The sequence below is a fragment of the Dermacentor andersoni genome, chromosome 2, assembly GCF_023375885.2.
Source record: "Dermacentor andersoni chromosome 2, qqDerAnde1_hic_scaffold, whole genome shotgun sequence".
Taxonomy (NCBI): domain Eukaryota; kingdom Metazoa; phylum Arthropoda; class Arachnida; order Ixodida; family Ixodidae; genus Dermacentor; species Dermacentor andersoni.
Window position 1 is genome coordinate 187666074 of NC_092815.1, and position 27803 is coordinate 187693876.

The following is a 27803-nucleotide window of genomic DNA, read 5'->3' on the forward strand; positions in this document are numbered from 1 at the left end:
GGCAGAATTGTGTCAAAAGGTAGCGTAGGGTCGCGGCCAAACAAGAGGAAGAATGGAGAGAAGCCGGCGGTATCATGGCGAAACGAATTATATGCGAAAGTAACGAACGGCAGCGCAACGTCCCAGTCGCGATGGTCAGTGGAGACATACATGGACAGCATGTCAGTAAGGGTGCAGATAAGGCGCTCGTTTAAAATGTAGTTTGTGGATGGTAAGCAGTAGGAAGTTTGTGTTCAGTCGCGCACGAGTGCAGAATGTCGTTGACAACTTTAGAAAGAAATTAGCGGCCGCGGACGGTGAGGAGCTGTCGAGGGGCGCCGTGGTGAAGGATGACCTTCTCTAGGAGGAAGTCGGCGACATTGGTTGCACAGCTTGTCGGAAGAGCCCGTGTGATTGCATATCGGGTGGCGTAGTCTGTTGCTACAGCAATCCACTTGTTTCCCGAATCAGACATAGGAAAAGGGCCTACAAGATCAACACCTACACGGAAGAATGGTTCTGATGGTACGTCAAGTGGTTGAAGGCGACCAGCAGAGAGTATGGTCGGCTTTTTGCGTCGTTGACAAAGGTCACGCAGCGACATAATGGCAGACGTCACGGTATAGACCAGGCCAATAGAAGCGCCGACGAACGCGGTCATATGTCCGTGACACGCCAAGATGACCGTCAGTCGGGACATCATGAAGCTGGGCGAGAACAGTCTGACGCAGATGCTCAGGCACAACGAAGAGTCGGGCAGGGCCGTCCGGGCGCATGTTAGAGCGGTACAATATACCATCTTGGAATTCAAACATGCGAAGGGAAGGATCGGGCGTCGTTGAAGTGAGCCGTTGAACAAGGTCTTGTAAGGAGGCGTCCCGACGTTGTTCGGCTCCAATATCGCGAAAAGCAGCCAGAGAGAGAACGGTGACAGGTATGCCGGCCGCAGAAACGTCAGGAGGGCCGACAGGATGGCGCGACAAGCAGTCCGAATCTTGATGTAACCAGCCGGTCTTGTATACAACTGAATAGTTCTATTCTTGAAGGCGTAGAGCCCAGCGGCCAAGGCGCCCTGAAGGATCTTTGAGGGAGGAAAGCCAACACAGAGCGTGGTGATCAGTGATGACTGTGAATTGGCGGCCGTACAAATAGAGGCGGAATTTACCCACTGCCCAAACGAGAGCCAGACACTCGCGTTCGGTGATGGAATAATTGCGCTCAGGAGAGGAAAGAAGGCGGCTGGCCTAGGCAATAGCACGTTCTCGCCCTTGTTGTTTCTGTGCCAAGATAGCTCCAATACCATGGCCACTGGCACCGGCACGGACTTCTGTTGCAGCTGACGCATCAAAGTGAGCGAGAATGGGCGGGGACGTAAGCAGCCCAATCAGCTCGGTGAAAGCTCCAGCTTGCTCAGGGCCCCAAATGAATGCGGCGTCTTTCTTGAGGAGCTGATTGAGGAGGACGCACAGCGTTCGCGAAATTTCGGACAAACCGACGGAAGTAGGAGCAAAGGGCCGAGAAGCTGCGAACATCCTTGGCACATGTTGGCACGGGAAAGTCTTTCACTGCCCGTATTTTATCGGGATCAGGGCGTATACCAGAAGAATCGACGAGATGCCTGAGCACAGAGATTTCCCGACGACCGAAGTTAATTGTAGCCCCGCCTGACGGAAAACAGATAGGATCGTCTATAGGCGTTCGAGGTGTGTCGCAAAAGTCGGAGAAAAAACGATCACGTCGTCCAGGTATACAGAGGCAGATAGACTACTTGAAACCATGTAGGAGGGCGTCCATCATTCGTTCAAATGTGGCCGCGGCATTACATAAACCGAAAGGCATCACTTTGAACTGATACAGGCCATCGGAAGTAATAAATGCTGTCTTCTCGCGGTCTATGTCGTCGACGGCAATTTGCCAGTAGCCGGAGCGAAGGTCGATGAACGAAAAACATTGTGCTCCATGCAGGCAATCCAGGGCATCGCCAATGCGTGGTGGCGGATAGACGTCTTTCTTTGTTACCTTGTTGAGGTGTCGATAATGGACGCAAAATCGCCAACTGGTGTCCTTCTTTTTAACTAGTGCAACAGGGGATGCCCATGGGCTGCAAGAAGGTTCGATGATGTCTCGAGAAAGCATCTTGTCAACTTCATGTTGGATGATTTGTCGCTCAGTAGGTGAGACGCGGTAGGGTCGCCGATGGATCGGGCTCGCATCACTGGTGTTTATTCGATGTTTTACGACAGATGTTCGTCCTAGAGGGCGCTCTTCAAGGTCGAATATGTCCCAGTATGAGGCAAGGAGGCAACGTAGTTCATTATCACACTGGGGCGGAAGGTCGGATGCAATCGTTTTTGTTAGGGCATTCAAGTCTGAAGGGACAGCGGGCAAAGCAAGAGTTGAACACGAGGAGCTGTTACAAGTTAAAGTCGAAATGTTGTAGTCTCTGGCCGGCGTTATTTGCGCCAGGGATATTCCGCGCGGGAGTACTTGTGTACAAAGTCCAAAGTTCACAAGTGGAATGCAGGATGCGTTGTCCGAAAGGGTAATGACGGTGTGAGGAAAAGCTACGTTATGCGAGAGCAGGACATCCGGATTAGGGGATACGATGTAGTCACCGTCTGGTACAGGTGGAACGGGGGAGACACCTATGTAGGTAACGGCATGGTGAGGGAGGCGAATATGCTCTGTGGAACACAGCCGTATAGGAGCACTATCGGGATGGTCAATAGTAGCAGGTAGAGCGAGTCGCACAACACCAGCAGAACGGTCTATCAAAGCGGAATGTGTATACACAGAAAGTCAAGGCCCAGAATGAGGTCATGAGGGCAATGCTCTAGAACATAAAATAAAACAGAAGTATGATGTCCGGTGACACTCACGCGAGCCGGACACATGCCAATAACGGCTGGTGTTCCACCGTCGGCGACTTGGACCACAGGTGACGGGGCAGAAGTAAGCACTTTCTTGAGATGATTTCGAAGCTGAGCATTCATCACAGATATATGCGCGCCAGTGTCAATCAGAGCCGTAGCAGGTACACCATCCACGTTCACTTTAATGAGGTTCCGATGTGTGGGCAAGATCAGAAGAGGATTTTTGCGTCCGGTTGGTTTGGCAGCATCACCTCGAGGTGCTGCACCCGTTAGTTTTCCGGAAGGATGCGCCGGAAGGAGCTAGGGGACGGTGATCGGCGAGATGGGGGCGATCGGGAGAAGCGGCGACGTGGCGAAGGAGAGCGGCTAGAGCGGGTAGGCAGAGAAGTGTCGCCAGAATGTAGTGGCTGCGTTTGCGGGGGGAACCGAGGAGCAGCATGAGGGCCGTGGGATGGGAGGTAGGGCCAGGGGGTCGAAATCCACGAAGACCGGCAGTGACGTGAAATATGGCCGATACGGCCACGAGTGAAGCATATAGGCTTGTCGTCTGGAGTGCGCCATCCGGCCGGATTGCGATACCGCGTTGGGGCATTCAGGCTACGGGTGCGTATGACAGTGCTAGACGGAGTGTAGTCAGGTCGATTAACTGAGCAGACGTTGGTCAAGCCAATGTTGGCCAATTCCTGGCGCACGACGGACTGTATCAGTGAGACGGTCGCCTGGCAATTGTCGGGGCCATGGGTTGGGGTTGTGACAGGAGATGCGGCTTCTATTTCACGTCGTATGATATGTAGGACGTTATCAGAGTGATCGCGCGTGGGCGGACTGCGGAGGTCTTCGCAGGTGGACGTAGCAACCGTGTTGGGAAGGCGGGGAAATGGGTGGGCAATGCGGCGACTCTTGGCTTCTTCAAACCGCCGGCATTCGGTAATAATGGCTTGCACAGTGGAAGAATTATTGAAAACAAGGAGGTGGAAGGCATCATCTGCTATGCCCTTAATGACGTGTGCAACTTTATCAGGTTCGGACATCTTCGGATCCACTTTGCGGCACAGAGCGAGCGCGTCCTGGATGTGCGTGAGGTAGGATTCAGTGCACGTCTGGAAACGCGAAGCAAGGTCTTTTTGGGCTGCGCGCTGACGTCCAACAGGCTTTCCAAACAAATATTTCAGCTTCTGTTTACGAATGTCGTAGCTGGTAAGTTGAAATTGAAATTGAAATTGAAGTTTATTCAAAATAGGAAAGTTCACATGAAATGTTGTACAGGACATCTGGATCCCTAGCTCAAGGCTATAGTTGGGATCCATGCTAGTTATTAATTCACAATATTAACATGAATACGAAGAAGTATAAGTAAGTCATATATACATAAACATTCATTTAAAACACAAGGCAGGGTACGTGTATTAGCTACGAGAAACCCACAGAAAGGAATTTGTATTTAGTAAATTATGCACTGCAATTGAAAAAGGTAAACATGTGTACACCATCCAGATGAAAACTATGCAGATAATAGTAATGAGTGATAATGGGATTTCACTGATAGTGAAAAACATTTTGCTTGTTTTACTTCTGTTGGTAAGCTGTTCCATAGGAGAGCTCCAGTGTTGCTTAACCTTCGCCTTCCATATACATTATGCATTTTTGGCAAGAGAAAATTTCCCTTAAGTGCGCTGTGTGTATTGCTTCTGGAATGTAAAAAAATTGATACACTCAAAGGACAGTTAGTGGTTATGCTGTTATGAGTATGCAATAGAGTTTTAAGATTCAGTACTAAATTAAAAGGCAGTATATTCAAACTTTGAAACAGCGGCATCGATTTAGCATTGTACTCCGAAAAAGTCATAAATCGCAAGGCCCTTTTCTGAAGAAGTACGATAGGTTCAACATATGAAACGTACGTATTACCCCAAGATGCAATGCAGTAGGATAGATGGCTATGGAATATGCTAAAGTAAATTGTTCTCAGAGTGGCAGGGTCGAAGTAATAACGGCATTTATACAGCATAAAACAAGCCTTGCTTAACTTTTTACACAGCAATGCAATGTGAGGCTTCCAATGAAGATGCTCGTCTAGTGTGACACCCAAGTATAGAATTGAACTCACCCGCTCAAGGATATTATGGTTTAGAGAAAGCGAATGACAGTCTTTTAGTGGAGCTTTCCACGAAGAAGTAAAGAGAATGTATTTAGTTTTCTTGATATTCAGAGTTAGCTTATTTGACGTGAACCACTGGTTAACACTCCGAAGTTCATTATTAGCCACTTGAAATGTTTTATCCAAGGTGTCTAGCGCACAAAGTAGAACAGTGTCGTCTGCATACATCATAGTAGAGAAGTTTTCTAAGGTATCAGGAAGATCGTTTACAAATAAAGAAAAAAATATTGGCCCTAGTACTGAGCCTTGTGGGATCCCTGTAACTATGTCAGAAACGTCGGATTTGTTATCTGCAATGGAAACTAGTTGTTTTCTGTTATTGAGATAGCTGCGGAAAAATTGAAGAGTTAGACCCCGGAAACCATAGCATTCTAACTTATTTAGCAGTATGTCATGATCCACAGTGTCAAACGCTTTTCTCACATCTAAGAATATGCCTAGGACACTTTTGTTGTTGTTCAAGTTAGAATTTATGTAGTCAGACAGAGCTAATACCGCTGTGCTTGTCGATCTTCTAGCTCGAAAACCATGCTGGCAATAAGATAAAATGGATTCACGTTCAAGAAATGAAGTAATTCGTTGGGCGATAAGTTTTTCAAAGAGGGTGTTTAAGCAACTTAAGACGGATATAGGACGGTAGTGTTCTAATAAGTTATGGTCCCCATTTTTGTAAATTGGAATAACCTTAGCGATCTTTAGTAAATCTGGATAGGTAGCTGTATAGAAAGAAAGACTGAATATTTTTTCTAATGGCATGCACAGTATATCAATACAATGCTTTAAGGCCACTGTGGATATACCATCGTGACCAGTAGAATGTTTGAATGGCATGCCGTTAACTACGGACACTATCTCCTCCGCTGTAATATCCACAAAACCAAATGAATTTGTCGTCCTTTCTGGGTAAGCAATGGATGAAAGAAGAGGTACATTATTAGATATTGCGTGACCAATCATACAGAAGTAGGAGTTAAACGACGAGACTAAGGATTCCATAGATATTCCTAAGATTTTCAAGTCTGGAATTGTATATTTTGTAACCGATGGCTTAATTACCGAGTTGATAATGCGCCATGTAGCCTTTGAGTTACCAGAATTACGGACTATTAAATTTGTGTAATACTCTTTTTTACGAATACGTATAGCGCTAGTTACTACATTTCGATCTATACGAAATTTTTGTTCATAATATTTGTTACCCCTATGTGACTTTAGTTTAGTGTGCCAAAAGTCTTTATCTTTAATTAATTTTAGCAGTCCTCTCGTCATCCAGGGACAGATAGGAGTGCTATAATATCTTTTTTCGAAGGTGCTTGACGATTGCGCTAACGCATCACACAACGCTTTGCTGAAACTGTCAAATTGCTGATTTGAATTTTTCTGCGCATCTATAGTTAAAGAGCAAAGGCATTCACGTAATACTGGATAGTTAACTCGATGAGAGATATGAGAATGGCCCTGAGAATGAGTGGATCGATCAAAAAAGATGGCAGCAGCAGAGTGATCTGTTACAGCCGAATCATAAACATTACACCAGCTTGAATGGGTGTTAAATTTGCACAATATATGATCGATCAGTGTGGATGTCAGTGAAGTTATACGTGTTGGGGTTTTAATGACGTTATGGAACCCATATGACCTAACAAGGTTAAAATAATTGCTGTCATGTTCCTTTATAGCATCAATATTAAAGTCTCCACATATTATGATTCGTTTATTTAAATTGGTTAAATAAACTAATAAATGTTCAAAATGTTGCATGAAAGCTGATTTATTCTTGTTAGGAGCACGATAAATTACCGCTGCAGCGAAGCAATGAGAATTCACAATAAGCATATCAAATTCATTCACGTATGAGTAAGAGTACTCTTTAACGACTGAGCACGATATAGAAGACCTCACAGATAGTGCAACGCCGCCACCCCTAGTTTCCGTACTTCGAGGAGTGAAGAAGAATGCATATCCGGGTATATGGTACAGTTCGTCTGAACGTAGCCATGTTTCGGAGGTAGCAATAACATCAAACGGGAAATTATGTTATGACAGAAGAGAGCAAAGATTGTCAATATTTTTGAGCAAGCTACGCACATTACAATGAATTAAGGTATAACAGGAGGAACTGTTCACGAAGTCATTAGCAGACTGAACTATGGTAGCCATGTTAATGCAAAAAACTAACAAATAAGTGATAGGTCGTTATCATTACGAATATTGATAACCCGTGCATTCTCAGCCTTTCGGGCGAGAATTTTTCCGTTTGCTACCCAGACAAATTTCCCGTTGTTTGTCTTTTTCCTGGTGATAGCTTTCCCTAATAGTGTTTTCATTTCGGGGCAGAGGTGCTCGTTAATGTACACATTCGCTGAGCCATCGTATCCAAAATCCTGAGGGCTTATCTTTTTCTTTTTGAAACCTTTAATTATGCGTTCTCGAATAGAACGAGACATGCACTTAACTACAACATTTGACCGATCCTTATCTTTACTGGGAACACGATGAATCACATCAAAGTCTGTTTCACTAACAGAAATGTCATGCTTTTGACAAACAGATGTCAATACTTCGACGAGGTTTTCGTTTCGTTTTAAGGGAAGTCCCTTGATTTCCAAATTTTGTTGTCGTGTATTTTGCTTCAGCTCGGTTATTTCATAGCGGGTGCTTTCAAGCTTACTTCGTAGTTCATTATTTTCTTTTTTTAGCAACGCTTGTTCTTTCTTCATAGCATCAATTGCTGCCTTGAAACTTTCAAAGTGAGAGTTTAAGAAATGAAGGGATTCCCTTATCTGTTGCATCTCATCTCTCAGAGTAGATCCATGCGAGTCAACCTTGCCTGATAGATCATTAAGCAACTTTGCCAATTCCTTAATTGTAGTCGGTGGCTTGTCTGTCATTATCAAAGGCAATTCGCACTAGACAGACAGTAAAAAAAAACGCGCTAAAAGAGCAGTCACGGAGCGATCCAGGCACTTCTGGTGGGCTCCTCGTGGGTCTGAAACCATACGCGGGCCGTGCCCGGGAGGTAAAATATCAAATTAGCGAGCATGGTGGTCTGATCCCAGTGGTTGCTCGAGCTCACCCGCCCATATAGTTGAAGCCAGTCTTCAACATTGGTGTCGTCGGTGCCAGAAAAGGTTCCTGGGTCGCGGGGTTGTGCTAGAATGGCGGTGGGCGTGGGTGCCGACGGGCCCGAAGCATCCACGCCTTGTGCTGGCATTGTAGATGCAGCCAAGGAGCGCCCGCTGCGTAAATCCGTCTGGATAATGATCCCGAAACCTCCACCAAAAATCTTACGGGGTTAAAAACAGTCAGACGTATATTTACAGGATATTTACAACAATCGTAGCGGCTGACAAGATGGTAGACAGCGCGCGAAGTCCAGAGCGTATATATATATATATATATATATATATATATATATATACTACTCACTTGCAACTAATCTAGCCAAAGTGAAACATCGTTGCAGTTGGCCCCTTTACAGTCCGGATTCCTCTCTCCCTTTCTGACATTGAACTCTTTAAACAGGGTTTGCAGCTGGTCTGGATTCATTTCGTCTCTGAGTCTACTACATCTGGCATGTCCTCCGTAGAGGTCCCTTCAGCTTACTGTGGTATTCCGCAGAGCATACAATGACAGCTTCTCCGGAAACATATTGCCCTTAGCAAACCACATTACCAAAGAGACGTAGGGCAGCAACCCTTTGCTGGCTGCATATTCATCCCGGGACACTACAGGCACAGCCGCTGCACTACAGCAACAATACTAGAGCCGTCTTGTCACAAAAGGCTATTATTGCAGTGACCTGCCACATCTGAGTTGACTGATGGTGTAAACTTTTGGCCGCTCTGTGATCAGTAACATGCAGTTATTTTAGTATTTTCATTCGACGAGAACACACAGGCAACACGAAAAGTTTCAACAACGCTCTGCAGCTGGAGAAAACGTCACGAGACGTCGCTACCAGAATTGCTGCAGCCGGGCGCGGCTCAAGTAGCCCGGTAGTGCGCTTGCGACACACCGGGTTACCGCTGTTACGACTGGAGGTCCGAAGATATTGGATGTACTCTGCTCGTGAAAGAGAAAGGGAACGTGGAGCTAGGCCCGATATGCAGGACGTTTTACAAACAAGTTTATATTTACATATTTACAAGAAAATTCAAAGTAGTACAGAAAGAGTTCATGAAGAAGCTGTAGCAGCCGATCACTCCCGCCGTCCGTCGCTCTTTTTATGCCCTGCGTGTTCATCGTTCCGTCACCTCACCCAATGCAGCGTCAGGAGACCGATGACGTCAGGTCCCACCAGTCCGGAGGTCTGTTGCCCTTTCCCTCCGAAGGGAGCTTTGTCGGAAACACACGCACATCACTGGACACAAACAGGGAAAGGGGGATCGTACACTGACTCCGTCTCCGTCGTGGACGTGCCAATTTGGGCGGCTGACAGGTCATGGACCGTATCGTTGCTAATTGTCCAAACCTCTCCTGGCCGAGGCACTCCCGTGCTGGCCATAAATCAACCGTTCTGAGAACCATTTTGACGAGGCCGTCGACCCGTAACCGCGCTCGCCGTGACCGGACGTTGTCGCGGTGTGAACGGCCGATCACAACACCACCTTGCGGGCAAGCTAAAGCTATTTCATTGGTGTGTTTTTTTACACACAAGCTAGAAATACGTTTAATATTGCTACGTGATGGTCGAACAAGAAGAGAACGGCAACTTGATGAATACCATGACGTGCCTTGTGTTTACGCGGACAGCTACGCTTCCATCTCGGCCAGTGTTCGTGATACTTGTAGATATGCCCGCGCAAATAATTTCTGCCTAGTTTACTTCCAGGTAACATATTGAAGTGGGTGCAGAACAATATGATCGTTCTTCATACTGCCGCTCTATTTATTTAGATGTTTCTTTACTATTACCGATGCTATTCTCGCCTTTCGTCAGTGGTCAAAGTGACGACCCGCGCGCGTTATCAATGGCGTCAGGTTTCCGTGAGCGGTGGTTGATAAGAACGATTGGCGTATAGTCGAGCGGAATGCATCGCTATTGAATATCGCGGTCCGTGGGCGCTATGCAGGGTGCCCCGATTTTCTCACTTGCTCGAGTTTGCGCGGTAGAACCGAGTGCACAAAGATAGCGCGGACACGCGCCAGAACCGCAGATAACAATATTTCGAGAAGTCATGCATGCCAATACGAGCGCACCCTACGCACGAACCTTACTCGTTTCAAGCGCAGAACACCGGACAATGTTCCACACACAGCGCCGCTGATTGTTATCGACGCAATATGGTAATACCATGACCGTCCCGCTATCTATCTGCACAGTCGGCGCAAACCGCTTAATTGCCACGTCTTTCTTCTGTGGGCCCTGTTTCGAACATTACGTCTATCCACCGTCGAATGCGAACGGTACAGACGGGGCGCATTCTCATGCCAACCCTTTCCTTTCTTTTGAATACGTTAATAGGTAAACGTTTTTGTTTTTTTCTACAACTTACTTGCACAGGTAATGCATTGGCTGCGCGTGTCGCAGAAAGCACAAAATCTATATACATTTTCCTAAGTTCGTTGCTGTGTCGGTACGTTGAAGTCTGTTCTCTTGAATCGCTGTGTCTTTCTTGCATTTCAGGTGTGGTTTCAAAATCGCAGAGCAAAGTGCAGGAAACACGAGAGCCAGATGCAGAAGAGTAAGTGGCCTCATTTCCTTCCTCTCCGCGTATCCCCCTCCCCCTCCTCCCTCCGCGATGACTCAGCGGCTGCGGCCGGCGTACTGCTGCAAAGCACACGGCAGTTTGATTCCCGGGCCGCCAATCGAACAGCTTCGTGGTCCACAATGACCATATCTTTCTGGCCCACGAAGAAAAAGACGAACAAGGAAGCGTTTTCACCGAACGCACCATTCTTGTTGTGTCTTCTACGTGGCGTCACTTCTGTGCGCAACATGTTCAAATCCAAGTGAGTAAACCAAGCCCTAGCAGTCGGGCTGACTCACACCGTCCCGGTGCTCTATCGGCCGGAACCTCTCACGTTTTTTGAACCCGACGATCAAATTTCGGCGAGACAAGCCAATTCGTTCCACCTTGGTCGGGTTCATGAAAACGCCTATAGCCCCTTATAAATTTTTTCCTTACGTTCAACAAATATATAAAAAAGGCCTATAACCGAAAAGTGAAGGGATTTTAGAACATACTCCTATTTCTAACTTTCAATCATTTAGTTTACTGCTCGTCAACACTCATTTCGCTTTACCTTATATTTCTACATTTCAATTAAGTCATATCAATTAATTTCCCCGAGGCTTTCTATGGCTTCATTTGACCGTATCTCAATTCGTATGGTTGCCGCCAACTAATTGTCGTTTAATGAAAGCGACAGGCTGCGCAAATGGCATATACAATTTTGTGCATCTTCACGTTATATTCATACTAAAGATATCAGTATCCATGGGGAATTAGCAAAAATGATGCTGTGCTTGCGTGAAAAAGGCTGTTTTCCAACCAAAACCTTTCGACCGGGTACCAGTGCAACAAGTTGGCGCTTCCATTGAACATCCCGGGATTTCACTACCACTGAACACCTCTACTCTACTGCTCCTCTGCTGTGCTAAAGGCTACTGAATGGAAACAATACATTCCCTCTCGGTGGGGGAGAACGCAACTTACGGAGCTACAATGACGTGAGATTTTTCGGAGTAATTCTCGGAATGTCTCCTGCGTCAACGCTTACTGTCTATAGGAGGAGGGTCGGTCTTAGAGGGAGAAATGTAGTCTGTGGGCAAGAGTACTGAAATTACACGTGGATATTTAGCGCCTGTAATGTCTATGTGTCACTTCGAGCCCCTCTTCTAATCACTCTGGACGAGAGATTACGGACGAAAAACAATCTTGTGGCGGAGCCAGTCAAATAAATTTACAAGTGGCTTATTAGTAAAGACGCATCTGCAACAACGACAAAAAATTATCAACTGTTATGCTGTAAATAAGATTGGCAATCCAGAGAAGAAGCAAAAACGACAGATGCCGAGCCATGCCACCACGTATCCTTCATCAGGTCGCTTTGATATCATGGATTTTGTGACCGCGTCTTCTCGAGCCGTTCATTGTTGGTCGCCAAAAAAAGAAAGAAACGAAACATTACGTTCGGGAAAAAAAAAAAGCAGTCTCAACTCGGCACGTATTGCGAACTTCTCCAGGCCTAAAAGATATGCGGATCCCAAGCACTGTGTGAATCAATTCAGCTTTCTGAGCTGTTTGCTTTGATTGACGATAATTAGGAGTAATGATGACGGCGAATGTTTCATTTCTTCAACATTTAGTCCAGTACGACAGGTGTGAGTTGATGTTAAACGCTACCTTGCATGCCCCACTGCTGTTTGTCGGCGTAGCACGCAGAACACACAGTTGGATGCCATTGCTTGAGGCGTTGTTGTGCGCTGTACTTCATAACCTCTGAGAGGGTTGAGCAAATTTATCGCCTCACTTCTCATCGTGGCAGAAGTATTAAACTTTAATTGAATTACGGGGCTGTACGTGCCAAAACCACAATCGGATTATAGGGCACGCCGTAGTGCCGGACTCCGGATTAATATTGTCACCATGGTGTTCTTTAACATGGCCCTAAATTTAAGTGCACGAGCGTTTTTTTTTTTTTTTCGCCTCTGTCGAAATGCGGCTGCGCGGTCTGGATCAAACCAGCGACCTTGAGCAATGCCATAGTCGCAAAGCTACCCCGGCGGGAACAGTAATGTTCATTTTACGTGTGACTGCTTCTGTAATGTCCCCTAAACCCTACGGAGCGCTTTAATGCGGGTCTGCTTCTGCACGCCCTGCGTTAAGTAATCCGCTTGACAAATTCGCATCGTGTTTATTTTCCAGAAACGTCCCGTAGCGTACCTTAAACTTATGTTGAATTCCAATGGCGGAGTCGGAGCAAGTTTTTCTGCTCGTTTCGGAGCAAGTTTGTTCCAATGGCAGAGTGAGGGCGGGAGTAAGGTGTACCAATAAGAGAGTCGGAGGGGATTCAGAGCGGGAGTCACTCCGTGGAGCAGTAAAAGATGCTCCGCCAAAATCGGCGGAGTGGACCATAACTCTGCGTGACGTATTTCCTTTACCACGTTTGTCTGCTGGGAGGCGCCACCGGTCACGACTCGCGACGAAGCAAAAGCTGCTGCACGCTTGGCGAGACATCCATTCCGCACTTAAAAAAAAAAAAAAAAACCAGGTGGACGGCGCTGAAGGGACAAGTGACCGGTGCGGCGGTGCTGGGAGCAAACAGCGCAAGGAAATGACAACAAGCAAGGTATCCTGGGTAACTCGGTGATAGAACTTCCGCTTCCGCCTTGCTCCGGTGGCGCAGGTTGTGTTCGACTCGCGGATCTGGAGGCGTTGCTCTGCGCCAGAGTCAAGTGCTCGCTCGCGGAATCCGTCGGCTGCTCCGACTCCGCCATTGGAATTCAGCATAAAATTTATGCCGTTTGCGAGCAACCGCAGTAGTGTCTGTAGCAGTAGTGTTTCCTTGCCTTCTCGTGTAAGCTTTTCCCACTCTCATCTCCACCCCACCCCCTTGTATGGGAACTACGGGCGAAGTGTGGCAAAGCTGTTACTCACTCGTTTCGCGACTGCGTCGGTTCTTCCCCTTCTGTGCCTCCTCTCCTCCCTGCTCACTGCCATTCTATTTAGCTTCACTCTGGACTTGCTCGTTAGTAGAAAGATAAGCGCCGCAATTTCCGCGATGTTTTTGTGGCGGTCACAGATAATTACAGCTATCAAGATCTTAATGCGGCGACGCTAAGGGAGCTCCAGTGGGCCTTGTGGAAATTCGACGCGGTGCAAAGGTCCAAACTAGCTTCTCGTGTCGCCTTTCCTCCCTGCCGTGCTCCTGCAATTGTAACCACACGCTCTGAACCACACCCCGACGCGGCGTTCCAGGCAGCAGCAGCAGCAGTGGGAAAGTCGAAGGAAGGGGCAAAGAAAGCTTCGCTTTAAAGCGAATCCATGAGGTCACGCTGACATACACGTGCCGAGGCTCCGACGTGACGCCGCGTACACAGAAGTTTGGCTTTATTTCCTCGGGTAGTGCTCTTCCTTGAAACAACAAATTTGGAAAGGATACTTTACCAAACCCGTTCGTGAGCTTTTAAAACATTTCGTGAGCACAGCTGCCAGTCGAACAAGGTGTCGGACATGTTAAGAGGCCAGGGTAACCGGCCCATAAGAGAACACGCTTCCGCCCGAGCGTTCTTGCGCCTTCGAAGAAACCCGGCGATGGATGTTGACCACGCATTTCTTGTTCTCGGTTGCTAGTACGAGCCTTGGTGATGCCTCCATCACAATGAAAGCGCCCACATCAAGACATCTTCATTTGCTCTGGAATGCGGGCATTCCTCGCCGTCCGCAGCATCACGAAGCGGCGAATTTGGTAGCACGAACGTAAGTGCTTTCCACGCTGATTGCGTGCGAGTGTTTCTGCGAAGACTTCGAACAAATTTTAAATGTCGCCTCTGCCCGATAATACAATACTATCCTTGAAGTGGTCTACTTGAAGGGGCCGACATTACTCGCACGAGAAATATAATGCATAATCGAGTAATTAACGAACATTCACTCATTCAGTTTTCACTAATTACCTTACGGCACGTATTGAAATTTACGATTTGTATCCGGGAAGTTCGCAAAGCGATGGATCCACTTGGAACGAATTCTCAGTATGACACCAGTTTCGAGATAATAATTCGCAAACTCTGCGAAGAAATACATTGGCGTCCCCGTTACTTTTGTGGTTCGATGCATAAAAGGCGTTTGGCTAAAGAAATATAAACGGAAGCAAGTGAAACGATAGTGCATTTTTGCAGCAAGTTTGATGGGGCATATTTCCGAAATGGCACCCGCGACAAATTCGTAGCGCCATTGGTTTCAATTTTTTAAAATATCTTTATTTACATATGTCAAAGCTGTGCCGTTCAAACCGTGAAACCGCGTCAGAGGCAACGCCGATGGCCATGGCGAGATGTCAGCGCCCTCTCGGTCAGTCGCCTTCTGCATGCCTTAGCTGCACTTCTCGAATGCCGTAGCGCACATCGAGCTGTTCCCTCGGAACTGGCGTCGTCCCTTCTCGAAGCCCACGTCGTACCGACGCATCGCGGTGCTGTCCACTCCCGCGATGCTGCCCACGTGCTTGAGGAACTGTGCCACGTGGGCCTGGTATTTCCGGTAGTGCGCGGCTTGGGCCCCCACCTCGCAGAGCAGCCTCAGCATGCAGCCCTCAGCGTTATCAACTCCAGCGTGTAGTCGTACACGTCTCCCGCGGTCGCCGCGGGGGCCTGCCGATGCTCACGATGTACGGCCGCCGGAGAAAGCCGTACGTCAGCGGCCCCTGGGGACAGGGCAAAACGGCGGAGTGAGAAATACACGCAGCACATAGTGACATTCGAGCATTGTTTAGCAATTTCCGGTCATCGTTTTTCCACTGGCTAACTATTGTTACTACTGTCTATCAAAGTTACTGGAATCGAGGTATTCAAAATAACGTTCCTCGCTGAACGGTCAGCGCTGATCTCCCACGTGTAAGCGGCTGCAAATACTGTATTCGAGTCGAGCAGCGCTCGGCACGCGCAGTTGTAGAGGCTCCCTGGTAGCCATTGTACGTGCCGGCCACGTTGCTATTACTAATTTAATCATCCCGTAGAACTACAGACTTAGCACATAATGGAAACTATTGTCGCACTTCAAAGGTCGCGGACAGCAGAGCACTGCGTCGCTGTCTGCATCGGATATTCTAGTGCCAGCTTACATTCCCGCCGATGAGCTCGAAGCGATGGCAAGAAATAAAGCACCGTTAATAGCGTAACATTTACGAAAGGCATAATGGTAAAAAAAAACAATAATCGGTTTAGTAAATGGGTGACTTATACGTAACATCAGGTCTCGCTAACCGACTTCTACAGCCACGCCTATGGGCCGAGAAACCACGCTGGCTATGAAAAAATTCCAATCCTTTGTCATATGCCACATTACCTACGTTGCTGCGTACCTCAACTGGTACCGGGCTGAACAAAACAAGCTCGACACCCTCATACGAGGGGTCTACAAGCAAGCACTTGGTCTCCCACATTGCACCAGCACTGAACTCTTCAACCAACTGGGAGTTCACAACAACCTTTCCGAACTCATTGAAGCCCAACAGCGCTCTCAGCTTGAACGGCTCACCCTTACTGAAACGGGGCGCTTTATTCTGTCCACGCTTGGCTTCACCTACCATCAGCAACAGGGCCCCAAACAACCGATCCCGAACGACATCCGTAGCTGGATCTACATAGACCCTATCCCTAGAAATATGCACCCTGAATATAACAGGGCCCGGCGCCAAGCTCGGGCCAGAGCTATCATAAAAGCCCTTGCCCACGTACCTGGCGTCACATTTGTTGATGCAGCCCAATACTCCCATGGCACACGATTTGTGGCCGTCGCCACACGCGATGGAGTCCTACACCACGCCTGCAGCGTCACTACCCCCACTGCGGAGACGGCTGAAGAGGTGGCCATCGCCCTGGCCACTTTAGATCCCACCTGTCACACCATAGTGTGTGACTCTCGCTCAGCCGTTACTAACTTCAGCAAAGGCCGTATTTCTCCCCAAGCTCTTCGCATCCTCTGCCAGGCACCACACTCTAAAGACAGCATAATCTCCCTAACATGGATCCCGGCCCATGCCGGCCCTGTCCACCCACACCTCCCCAATCTCAACGAGGTCACCCACTCCATTGCGCGAGGCCTAGTCAACCGCGCCGGAGTCACTGGAGATGAGTTGGGCACCAGGGACAGTATGACAACTTATAACGATCTCGTTAAGGCATTTTACCTCAGTCGCCGAATCTTCCCCCCGCCTCACCCAAAGTTCAGCCGGGCGCAGGCTACCACCCTGCGTCTACTGCAAACAAACATGTACCCTTCACCCGCCCGCCTCAACCTTATATTTCCGGACGTCTACACTACCCCCAACTGCCGGTGCTGTGGAATTCACCCGGCTACACTTCCGCATATGCTATGGGAGTGCCCAGCACAGTACACCCAGACTAACACCACGACTCTCTCGTTGAGGTTGCATGAGGCTCTGCGGAGCTCCGCCCTCGACGACCAAACCTGGGCGACCCAGCACGCCCGCGAGGCGGCGGCGAGGCAAGCCCTCGACGTCCCTTCGTGGGAGGCTTAGGCCCGGCCATCATAAAGTTCTGGTTCTACAATAAAAGTTTATTCCTCCTCCTCCTCCTCCCAGTCAGCTCAAGCTAAAGCAAACTTACTCCACAAGCAAGCTCAGAACCTCACTCTTGCGTTAAACGTAAAAATTCGATCTAGTAAATAACGATATAATTACACTAATGTGATTCCCCACCAAAGTGTAAAGAAAAATTTAACTCGCTACTCTTCCAAGTGAAAGAGATAAGGAGAGGATTTGTTTAAAGGGAGAATAGGGTTTCACGCAAGCCGATTCACGACTTGCTTCTAAGCTGCGTCATGAATCCCGGAGAAGTTAGCTTGCAACGGCAGGCCTAGCATGCTGCTCGAAACAGAAATCACGAGATATTATACTGAGTTGCACAACGTAAGGAAAGCACGCCACAACACGGCACATGCAACCATTCAAAGTAATTCACTGAGACCAGTACACTGTAAAAGAAGTTACACCCTTAAAAGAGAAAAAGGGTGTAAATGTGTCTATAAATCACACCCTTAAGGTGTGATTTACATAACGGACACCGTCGAGGTATGGGTTATAGACACATTTACACCCCTTTTCTCTTTCGAGGGTGTAAATTATTTTAAAGTGTAGTCCCCTGAAAGCTTAAAAGGGACTTCGTTGCGTAGAACTCCAAGCCGGCGAGTACTAGACGAACAAAGTGCGTGTCGTTGCTGAAGCCATGACACAGTCTGCCAACTCACCATGTCGAACCCCGCGCCGTCAGTCCAAGCGTGAAGCTCAGATCCAGTGACTTCTTCTGGTAGAGGAAGGTCCAGGATGGTTGCCAACCCATAGATGGCGAAACGCCTGCGGAAAATTACCCCCATCCGCGCGGATACGGCCTCGTCGTACTCCTCGAGGATGCTGATCATATTTGTTGCCCTCAATGTACCGGATCATGTACCCAGGCAGGTCGGACATTTCAGAAAACATGAGCGCGTTGAGGTCGATGGGCGCCACTCTGTACGGCAGTTCGTTGGCCCTACAGGCGCTCCTGAGGTCGAGTTCGCCTATACTGTCCTCAGGGCCAGAGTGAGCCTGAGGACCGCGTCCTTCAACACGCCGTACGTGAGCGGGTACGAGTGAATAATTAGGCTTAGCACCCGCTCCCGCAGCCTGCAGTGGCAGTTGGCCGCTATCACCAACGCGAAGACGGCCACGAAGAAGTTGACGATGGCCACTGTTTTGTTCATTGCGCTGACAATTTCGTGCCCGACCTGCGCAACAGAAGTACATCGATTCAGTCAGTCTAAATATAGATGATGACCTTCACGGCCTGCTTGGGTTAAGGTATTGTACGGGCGCGAATGTTGGGGTTGGCAAGCGTGAAGAGACTTAGATCAGACACACGCACACGCAAAAAGAGTCATGAAAATGAACGACGTAATGCTGGAATGTTTTAACAGCTGAGGCAAACCCCCGCAACTGAAAAAAAGAAAGAAAGAAAAAAATGGTCTTGTAAAACAGCAAGATAGCGACCAGCCAAGGCAGCACGAAGTGCTTGCCTTTTTCGTGTGGGGGCCCCTTTCGCGCGTGCATGTGAAAAATCAGCCACACATTATACAATAGGCCCACGTACATCCCTTGCCATACGTACCTTTCTTGCACGCTGTGCTCAGTTTCCCCCAAGATATGCGCGCGGCGCTAGTGCTCAATGCCAACTACCTCTCCGCGTGCACCGGCTGGAGATCTCTACCAAATCGCCGCGCTTTTAACCCTTTGCAGACAAGTCACGTGACATTCCAGTCAAGTCTTTCATTGGCTGAGGAGGAGGAAGGAAAGGGAAAAGGCAGATACGTTAACGAGTAACACCTCTGGTTGGCTACCTACCTTCCTAACTCTTCCTCATTCAGAAAAAAAGCACTTCTGAATTGAAAATTCCTCGTATTTGAACACACAGAATCACTCTTTCACAAACATAAAATTATGAAAATCCACAATACATATAAGAATAAATTACTGAGTACCTACAAGAACGCCACATTAGGTAGAGCGGAACTATTCGAAGAATTAGCACATGTTAGGAAAAGTACACTTTCGTACCCTTTCAGGTATCAACCGCGATACTACGTTTCCTTCTCGCGCACCCATTATAGGAGAGAAACACTTGAGTACGCACTGGCAACTACACTAAATGAGCTAGACCGCAAAAATATTGACGTTGCTAACAAAGGCTTATTTAACTGTTTGTGTAACTGTATTGGAACGACTTATGTGCCTAATTGTTCGTTGAAATACGCATGCTGTTTAATTGTTCTTTTAACTGCCAATTTGTCATGGTCTTGTATGATTGTTTCCTTATTTGCTGATATGTTTCTATAACTGAACCGTGTAACAAATCTTCTTGTCACCGCTGCTGACGGGTGGCTAGAGCGTAGTGAAGCTGCGCAGAGGCAGCTTCTTTCTCTGGCGCCCTCTTTTCGCAGTTACAATGTATTGTCTACGGCGAAAATAAAATTAGTGATCGATTGATGTTGAAATCACCCACAATGACTAACTACCAGTGAAGGGTGGCAAGGCTGTACTCGTTTCGTGACTGCGTCGATTCTACCCATTCTGTGCCTCCTCTCCCAACTCCACTCTGCTATTCTATCCAGCTCATGAAGTGCACCTTAGTAGAAAGGTAAGCGCTGTTCTGCAATGCTTTTGTGTGAGTCATGGATAATTACAGTTGTCAAGAGGCTAGATCGGCGGCGCCCAGAGACCTCCAAGGAGGCATGTGCACATTCCATACGGTGCAAAGGTCCAAACTAGTTTCTCGCATCAACTTTTTGTTCTGTCGCGCTCGTGTCACGCATACATATGCTCCGAACCACCCCTCGACGTGCAAGTCCAGAGGGAAGCTAGAAAGGGGGAGAGGAGGCATAGAATGATCGCAAAGGCGAGCACGAAGACCAGGTATCGTGATGTGACCGGGCGATGTGTGTGCTGGCTGCACACACTCATAGGACGGACAATACAGCGTTGGTTGGTGGTGCAAGTGCTGAAGAGTGGACAATGGCCGCACACTTGCTCGTTTTGCTAGCATATCCGGCAGAGAGGCGATGAAGCATTTTCCGCAGACAGCTGCCGATTTCCAGAATGCAAGGTGTGTGCGAGGTTGTTTCTAGCGCGGTTTAGGGGGAGCAATGTCGGGACGACTGTCCTTTTCCTATAGGGTTCTTTCCCCTCCACGTGTTGTTTGACAAGTTATTTTCAGATTCAGATTCAGATTTATTGGTTCCAAAACAAAGAAGTAATTACATGACAAATATACAGACGAGGGTCCCAAAGTGAAAAAACTGTAGTGGGACCCGCGGTTAATAATAACAACATTGATGGTTATATAAATAGTCAGCAAATTAGCGTATTATAAACAACATCTACAGATTAAATACATCATTAGACATATCATTTTCAATCAAACACGAAAAAGCACGTTATGCAAGAAAGTCGGAAGAAAGCATGGGTGAAATACAAGAAATGACATGTGAATAAAAGTCGAAGGTACACCGCCAGATCGTAGTTAAGTTATCGCAGGAAATGATGCTTAAGGTGATTTTTAAAAATTGCAAGAGAAGTACAGGGTTTTATGGTTGATGGTACTTCATTCCAAAGAGAAATTGCGAAGGAAAATGTTTCTTTTTTTTTGCGGTAATTCGTATGAACCATGGGTAACAAGAAATTGTTGTTAGCCGCAAATCTGGTCATATTTTTATTCTGCAGAAGGTCAGTTGCAATGAAGGGAAACGTAAGGTTATTATGAAGCAACTTGTGGAGTAAGACGAGTGTGTTAAACTGGAACAAATTATTCATAGGCAAGATATTATACGCGCGAAGTAACAAAGAGGCATTGGATTGCATGGAGCTAGAAGTGATAATGCGTATTGACTGGTTTTGGATATGTTGAATTGATGATGAGTGACAAGCGTACGTGTTGCCCCATGAAACAATGCCGTAATTAATGTGACTATGAATGAATGCATAATACAACGCTAGCAGAGCCTCACGAGAAAAAAAAAAGGGCGAGCTTTGATTAATGCACGTATACCAAACGCAGTCTTGTGCTTGAGATGTTGGAAGTGAGAGCGAAATGTTAGGTTAGGGTCAAGATGTATGCCAAGAAAAGTGACATCGGTGCTAACGGGAATTGAATGAATTCCAAGCTTTACTTCAGGAATAGAAGTTAAGGCCCTTTGAGCACTTTCGAATAACATAAATTTAGTTTTTAAAGGATTAAGAACTAAGTCATTGTTGCTACACCATTTTATAATGTTACTTAATGCAGTATTTAACTTAGAAGTAAGAGTAGTAACAGATTTGTCAGATGAAGATATGGTTGTGTCATCTGCGTATAAAATGCAATGAACGTAGTTGGTGGAGTTAAGAGAATCCGGAAGATCATTAATATATTAAAGGAAAAGCAAAGGGCCCAAAACTGAACCCTGTGGTACACCTTGGTTAATACATTTTGTTACTGAGAAAGTATTTGCTGCATGTACTGTGTATGGCCGGTCAAGTAAATAGTTTTTTAAGAATGTTAGCGCAGGACCGGTTATACCATAAGAGTCAAGTTTATTAAACAGGACTTGATGGTTAACCGTGTCATAAATTTTACTGAAGTCTAAAAATACAGATCCGACTAAGTTTCCCGAATCAATACATTTTTTTATGTAGTCAGTTACAGATAGAACAGCTAGATTCGTGGAACTTCCTGGGCGGAAACCAAATTGATTGTTCTTTAGCAATTTAAACTTTGTTAAGTAGTTATTAAGACGTTTAACAAATAATTTCTCAATGAGTTTACTAAGGCAGGAAAGAATCGCAATTGGTCGGTAATTATTAACTGTGTGTTTGTCGCCTTTTTAAAAACAGGAATAATCTTGGCATTCTTTAAAAATGAAGGGAATGCACCTTCTTTGAACATATGGTTGATAATATTACAGAGCGTGTCGCAAACTAAATGCGCAACCAGTTTTAAATGCCTGACACAAATATTGTCTAAGCCAGGCCCTGTATTTTTAAGGTTAGCAATCGTGGAGCACACTTCATTTGGTGTAGCTGGTAACAAGAAGAATGATTGTGTCGTACGGCTCAAAGTATTATGCAACTGCGCATGTGTGTTGCTATTAGTGTAAACAGAAGAAAAGTAGTCCGAAAAAGCATTAGCAATTTCGTTGGGCTCAGAAAGAGTGAGACCATTGTAATTTATTTTGGTTATAGAGGCATCAACAGACGATTTGTTAAGAAAAGAGTTCAATAACTGCCATTGCTTTTTGGGGTTATCCTTATTCTGATCAAATTTATTTTCGTAGTACTTTTCTTTCGCCTGTTTAAGTAAAACATTCAGTAATTTACAGTACCTACTATAGCGCCTAGCTAGTCTAGTATTAAAGGGCTGACGTTTAGTTTTCTTGTACATGTTTTCCTTCTTTCTTAAACTTTCTAGAAGACCGTCCGTCATCCAAGGGTTGCGCGGATATTTATACTTCTTCCCACATTTTACAGTACGTGTGTTAGTCGAAACGGCCAATAAAAATAAAGTGCAGAATTTGTTTAGTGCTTCTTCGGGATCAGACATAGAATTAATTGGCGACCAGTCAGTTTCACTGATGGCTTCAATAAAGGTATGTGCACTAAATACGGAAGTAAAGTAGCTATTATCGTTCTCATGTATTTCATTGTTAAATGTAAGAAAAACAGAAAAATGATCGGTTATGTCAGTATTAATAACCCCGGAGCAAGGCGATGGTGATATGTTAGATCACACGTGATCAATAAGCGTACTGCTCCCACGAGAGGCAACCCTAGTTGGACAGTCAATGAGTGATTCAAAACCGAATCCAGCAAAACAATCTGTGTAAGTTGTGTACGAGGTAGCTTCAGTGTCAAGTAAGTTAATATTAATATCACCTACAATCACCACATCCTTATCTTCAAAAGCTAGCTTGGACAATACTGCATCAAAAGAGAGCAAGAAATCGTTAAGGGAAGATGACGATGAGCGATAAATGCAACCAAGGATCAAGTTCTTATTGCTATTAAGGAATGACCGGTCGACTTCTATCCACACTGACTCACAATGATGCACGTTAACTGCCAGATCAAATCTGCGAGCGTAGGTGACAGCTTGTGAAACAAAAATGGCGGCGCCACCATGACTGTTAGTTGGACGATGACAATACTCGGGTTGATAAGATGGAAAACCGCTCATGTTGTTGTCGGAATCAGAAAGCCAAGTCTCCGATATGCAGATAAAAGTGAAGACATGGTGAAGTGAGGCAATGAAGTTATTAATTCCATCTATGTTCTTACGAAGGCTACGAGCATTGAAGTGAATGAGTGATCGTTTATTTGCGGTAAGACAAGATTTTACGTCAACGGGGTAGAGCAAGGCCATGGAAAAAAGGGAAAAAAATAAAAATAAATATTTACAGTGAATCACGTGAAGATTCGAAGGTCGGACTCAGCAACAATGCGATAGACCCTGCTATATCATCAGTTTTGCGGGCTTTTATCTGGCAGTTCTCTGTCCATAAGTATTTCCACTTATTTTCTTTTTTGAGTGCCAGCGCCTTCGAGAACATCTTCTTGTTATCAATGGTCAAGTGGTCATTTACATAGACAGGCGTGCTAGTGCCACCTGTGAAACCAATGTGGTCAGTGCGAAGCCTAGTGGTCAGTGCGAAAAAAAAATTATGGGGTTTTACGTGCCAAAACCACTTTCTGATTATGAGGCACGCCGTAGTGGAGGACTCCGGAAATTTCGACCACCTGGGGTTCTTTAACGTGAACCTAAATCTAAGTACACGGGTGTTTTCGCATTTCGCCCCCATCGAAATGCGGCCGCCGTGGCCGGGATTCGATCCCGCGACCTCGTGCTCAGCAGCCTAACTGGTCAGTGCGAAGCCTAGTGTAAACAGTATATGCATTATGTGCATTGAATATAAGTACACGATAAATCATTCGTGTAGGAATGCTGACAGGATCCTTTTTTTTTTTCTTTCGGCTAGTATCGAATCTATACCAATGTTCTCGGCACACAGCATGCTAAAACACCTTAGATATAGGCGAACTGTTGCCGTCTGATTCCACGTTGTGAAACGTGGCTGTCAGTGGGCTGGTCTGGCCCAACCGATGATCTTACTGGTGGTCGAGGAAGAAAAAAGCCCCGGGTCGCCACCTTGTGTGAAACTTGCAATGTGAAATGATAGGTACGCCCTATGTTGCAACGCGCTGTCGTATCGGAGCGTATATATTGGCAGGCACTGACTCGGGAACAACTGGCTCATCTACAACTGAGGAACACTAATTTCATGTTGAAGTATTTGCGCGAAAATTGGAAAGCGAACACAAGAGTGATCGCTTCCGTCGCTGTTTAATTTTCGCATTAAGCTTTCTACAAGAACACGTACCAAGTTGATAGTTCAGCTATATTCTAAGCAATTGCTTTGGAAGCACTCATATATAGGTTTTAAAGAAAGCAATGCTAGATATATTGTGGTACTCAGGTGAATAACATACGCACACAAAACGAATAGACCGCTGCATTGGGCAAAATTTTGCTCCTTGCCGGAGAAGAACGTACTCTAAGTACTTCCAACGACTCTGAACGTATCGCTGATGTTCGGTTTTTTTTCGCCACCCGCCGTGGTAGCCCAGTGGTTGGGGCGCTGAGCTGCTGAGGGCTAGGTTGCGGGTTCGATCCTGGACGCGGCAGCCGTAGCCGGTGGGGGCGGATTGCAAAAACACTTGTGTACCATGTATTAAGTGCACACATAAAGAACCTCAGGTGGTCGTCAAAAATATCCGTAGCCTCCTCTACACCCCCCTCTCCCACCACGCACAAAGATTATAACGTTCCTCAATAGGCAGTCGTGGTTTAGGCACATGCAACCCTAGAATTCATGAAAATAAAACCGCGCACAGTCAACCAACAGGGACTAAAGAAACACAAGACCACTGCGCTAACTATATTTTTTCGCTCAGTATTGCTTTGGGTCGCGTTGTTGCTTATGCTCTCTTTTATTTTCGCAATATTGAACTAATAAGCCTCTCCTGTAACCTCAAATTTTATTTCTTTTTCCTTTAGTGGGGTGTGGGGAGTGAGCGGGGGTAGGCATAGCACTTATACAGCTCAGTGGTTCACTATAAGACGTGCCGCGTGCAACTTTTGAATCCACATTATGTAGTGTTGACTTTGGGTGCTCAAGGCAGGACCGAAACATAAGTAAAAAGTAAACATTTCGTTTATTTTCGCGCCATACTTGTCTGCACTATTCATTGTTATGATAAGTATAAAGCCTCTGACGCTTCTTCGATATACAACGCGAAGGTTTATGAACGCACCTCCCAGATCTAACCCTCAACAAGACCGATGTCGTGTTCGTTTGTTTTTGCACAGCTTATCGCTATGGCCCTCATGGTAACCACTTTATTAATTGCCCTCCTCTTGATACAGTTGACTGCGACAAGGTGGCGCTTTCTGCTTTTCATTTATTATTTTTGCATTTCCAATGTAGCCTGTTTAGCCACTGGACTTCTAGTTACCTCAATATGTGACATAACCCCTGCGTAGATGCTGCACAGCATTGCGCACAAGCCAAGTGACGTCAGCAGGACAATAGATGTCGTGATGATTGAGCGGAGGTGACTGTATCTGACATCACAGGAACACAATATTGGAAAACATGCAGGTTCTTTGTCAGCTTCTAGAGTACGTATGTATAGCGCCTAGAACTTTTGCAGGGTGTCGCATGTGCCCAATGCTCCCTGGAGTGTCCTGGGCGCCGCCGATTAGCCTCTTGACAGCTGTAATTATCCGTGAAAAGCATTGCAGAAACTGCAGCGCTTACCTTTCTACTAACGTGCAAGTCCAGAGGGAAGCCAAGATGGTAGACAGAATGAGGGAGAGGAGGCATAGAGTAGGAGAACACAAGGCCGCTCTAGCAGAACCGAAGCAGTCGAGAAATATGTGAATAGCAACCTTGCCACTCTTCGCTCGCAGTTTACATACCAGGGGTGTGGGAAAGACCAGACCAGGTCTTTCCGTAATCAGCGGTTACGGAAAGACCAGATAAATTTGAGTTCGAGGTGGGGTACGGTACGTTTCTGCTATGTTCAAGTGCTACCACGCAAATTTGTCAAGCGTACAACTTATGCACGACGTTCAGAAACAGAGCCGCATTAAAACGCACCGTAGCGTCTAGGCGACAGTACGGAAGCAGGCACACGTCAAAATCAACATTTCTGAGCTCACCACGGTAGCTTTGTGGCTATGGCATTTCTCGAGGTCACGGGTTTGATGCCGACCACGGCAGCGGCCTTTCGACAAGAGCGAAACAAAGAAAACACGCTTGTGTACTTAGACTTAGGGACACGTTAAATAACACAATGGTGTCAAAATTAATCTGGAGTCCGCCACAACGGCGTGCCTCATAATCCGGTTGTGATTTTGGCACTTACAGCTCCGTAATGCAATAAAAGTTTAAAACTTGCGCCCCGATGTGATGTGCCATGAAAGGCAATGAATACGCCCAACCCTCTCAGAGGTTATGAAATATGGCGCAGAACTACGCCTCAAGCAAACACCTACCCCTGTGTGTTCTGTGTACTACGCCAACAGGCAGCAGCGGTGCACGCTAGATAACGCCCAACATCAACTCACAACTCTCGTGTTGGACTAAGCATTGAAGAAATAAAACATTCGCCACCAACATCGCCGCTAATTATTGTCAATCAAAGCAAACAGCACAGAAAGCTTCACTTACACCGATTCCCACAGTGTGTCTTATGTGCTTTTTTTTTTACGCGTTTCGTGTTGAAGCGAAAGCTGTGCTGTATGTTCGCTTCACGGCTTTGCCTTACGAGGGCATCATCCATTGCTCCTGGCCCTGCGCATGCGCCGGGATCGGCCCACCTGGGTTTTCTGTCGACGTGACGGACTCGAACAATTCTCCGGATCCTAGCCACATGCAGCTTCGCTGTAAAAGATGGCGCGTTGTGCCAAACACAGCCGTGCATAGGCAGCCAGCCGAAGTAACATTTGAGCCCAAGCAATTTGTGTGTAGGCAGCGTAGGCCCAGCCTAAACATGTTCGCATGAGATAAAGGTACGTGGTTATTAAGACTGCCTGCTAATTAGTCAAGGGTCTAATATGTGTTGCATAATTACCAGTTCCCTTGAGTTAACTTTACCGCTGCACCGCAGGGTTATGCAGTGAAGCATATAAAGACTGGAAAATCACCATTGTTACGGTACATAGTAGGCGTTTCTTAATTATACACCTGGGCACGAGCCATCTCGGGTCACAGTACGAGCATCGATACGTCTAATAACAGTACTGGCAGCCATCTGTAGCTGTTTGTCACGTTGCTGTGGCCAAAGAAGAAAGAGCAATTTCTTTTCTTATTTGTCCTTCTCTTCCTCTTTCCTCGGGAAAACTTCCCAATTTCGAGGTCCTCTAGTTTAGGTGTTGATTTTGTATCTCCTTATACTCGACAATAAAATAAAATTTCACGAGGTTTTCCTATTAAAAATAGCACATAAATGCTAATGAAGCTTATGAAAGGTGAAATGGT

At 46.4% G+C, this 27803-nt stretch overlaps 1 protein-coding gene across 1 annotated transcript in view; it reads left to right on the plus strand.

Moving 5' to 3' along the window:
• LOC126540819 (uncharacterized) overlaps positions 1-27803 on the plus strand; it is a 132534-nt gene that overhangs the window by 50595 nt on the left and 54136 nt on the right. Inside the window, exon 4 of the mRNA XM_050187651.3 lies at positions 10640-10697. Coding sequence (XP_050043608.2) covers positions 10640-10697 — 58 coding nt within the window. The remainder of the gene's footprint in view (positions 1-10639; positions 10698-27803) is intronic.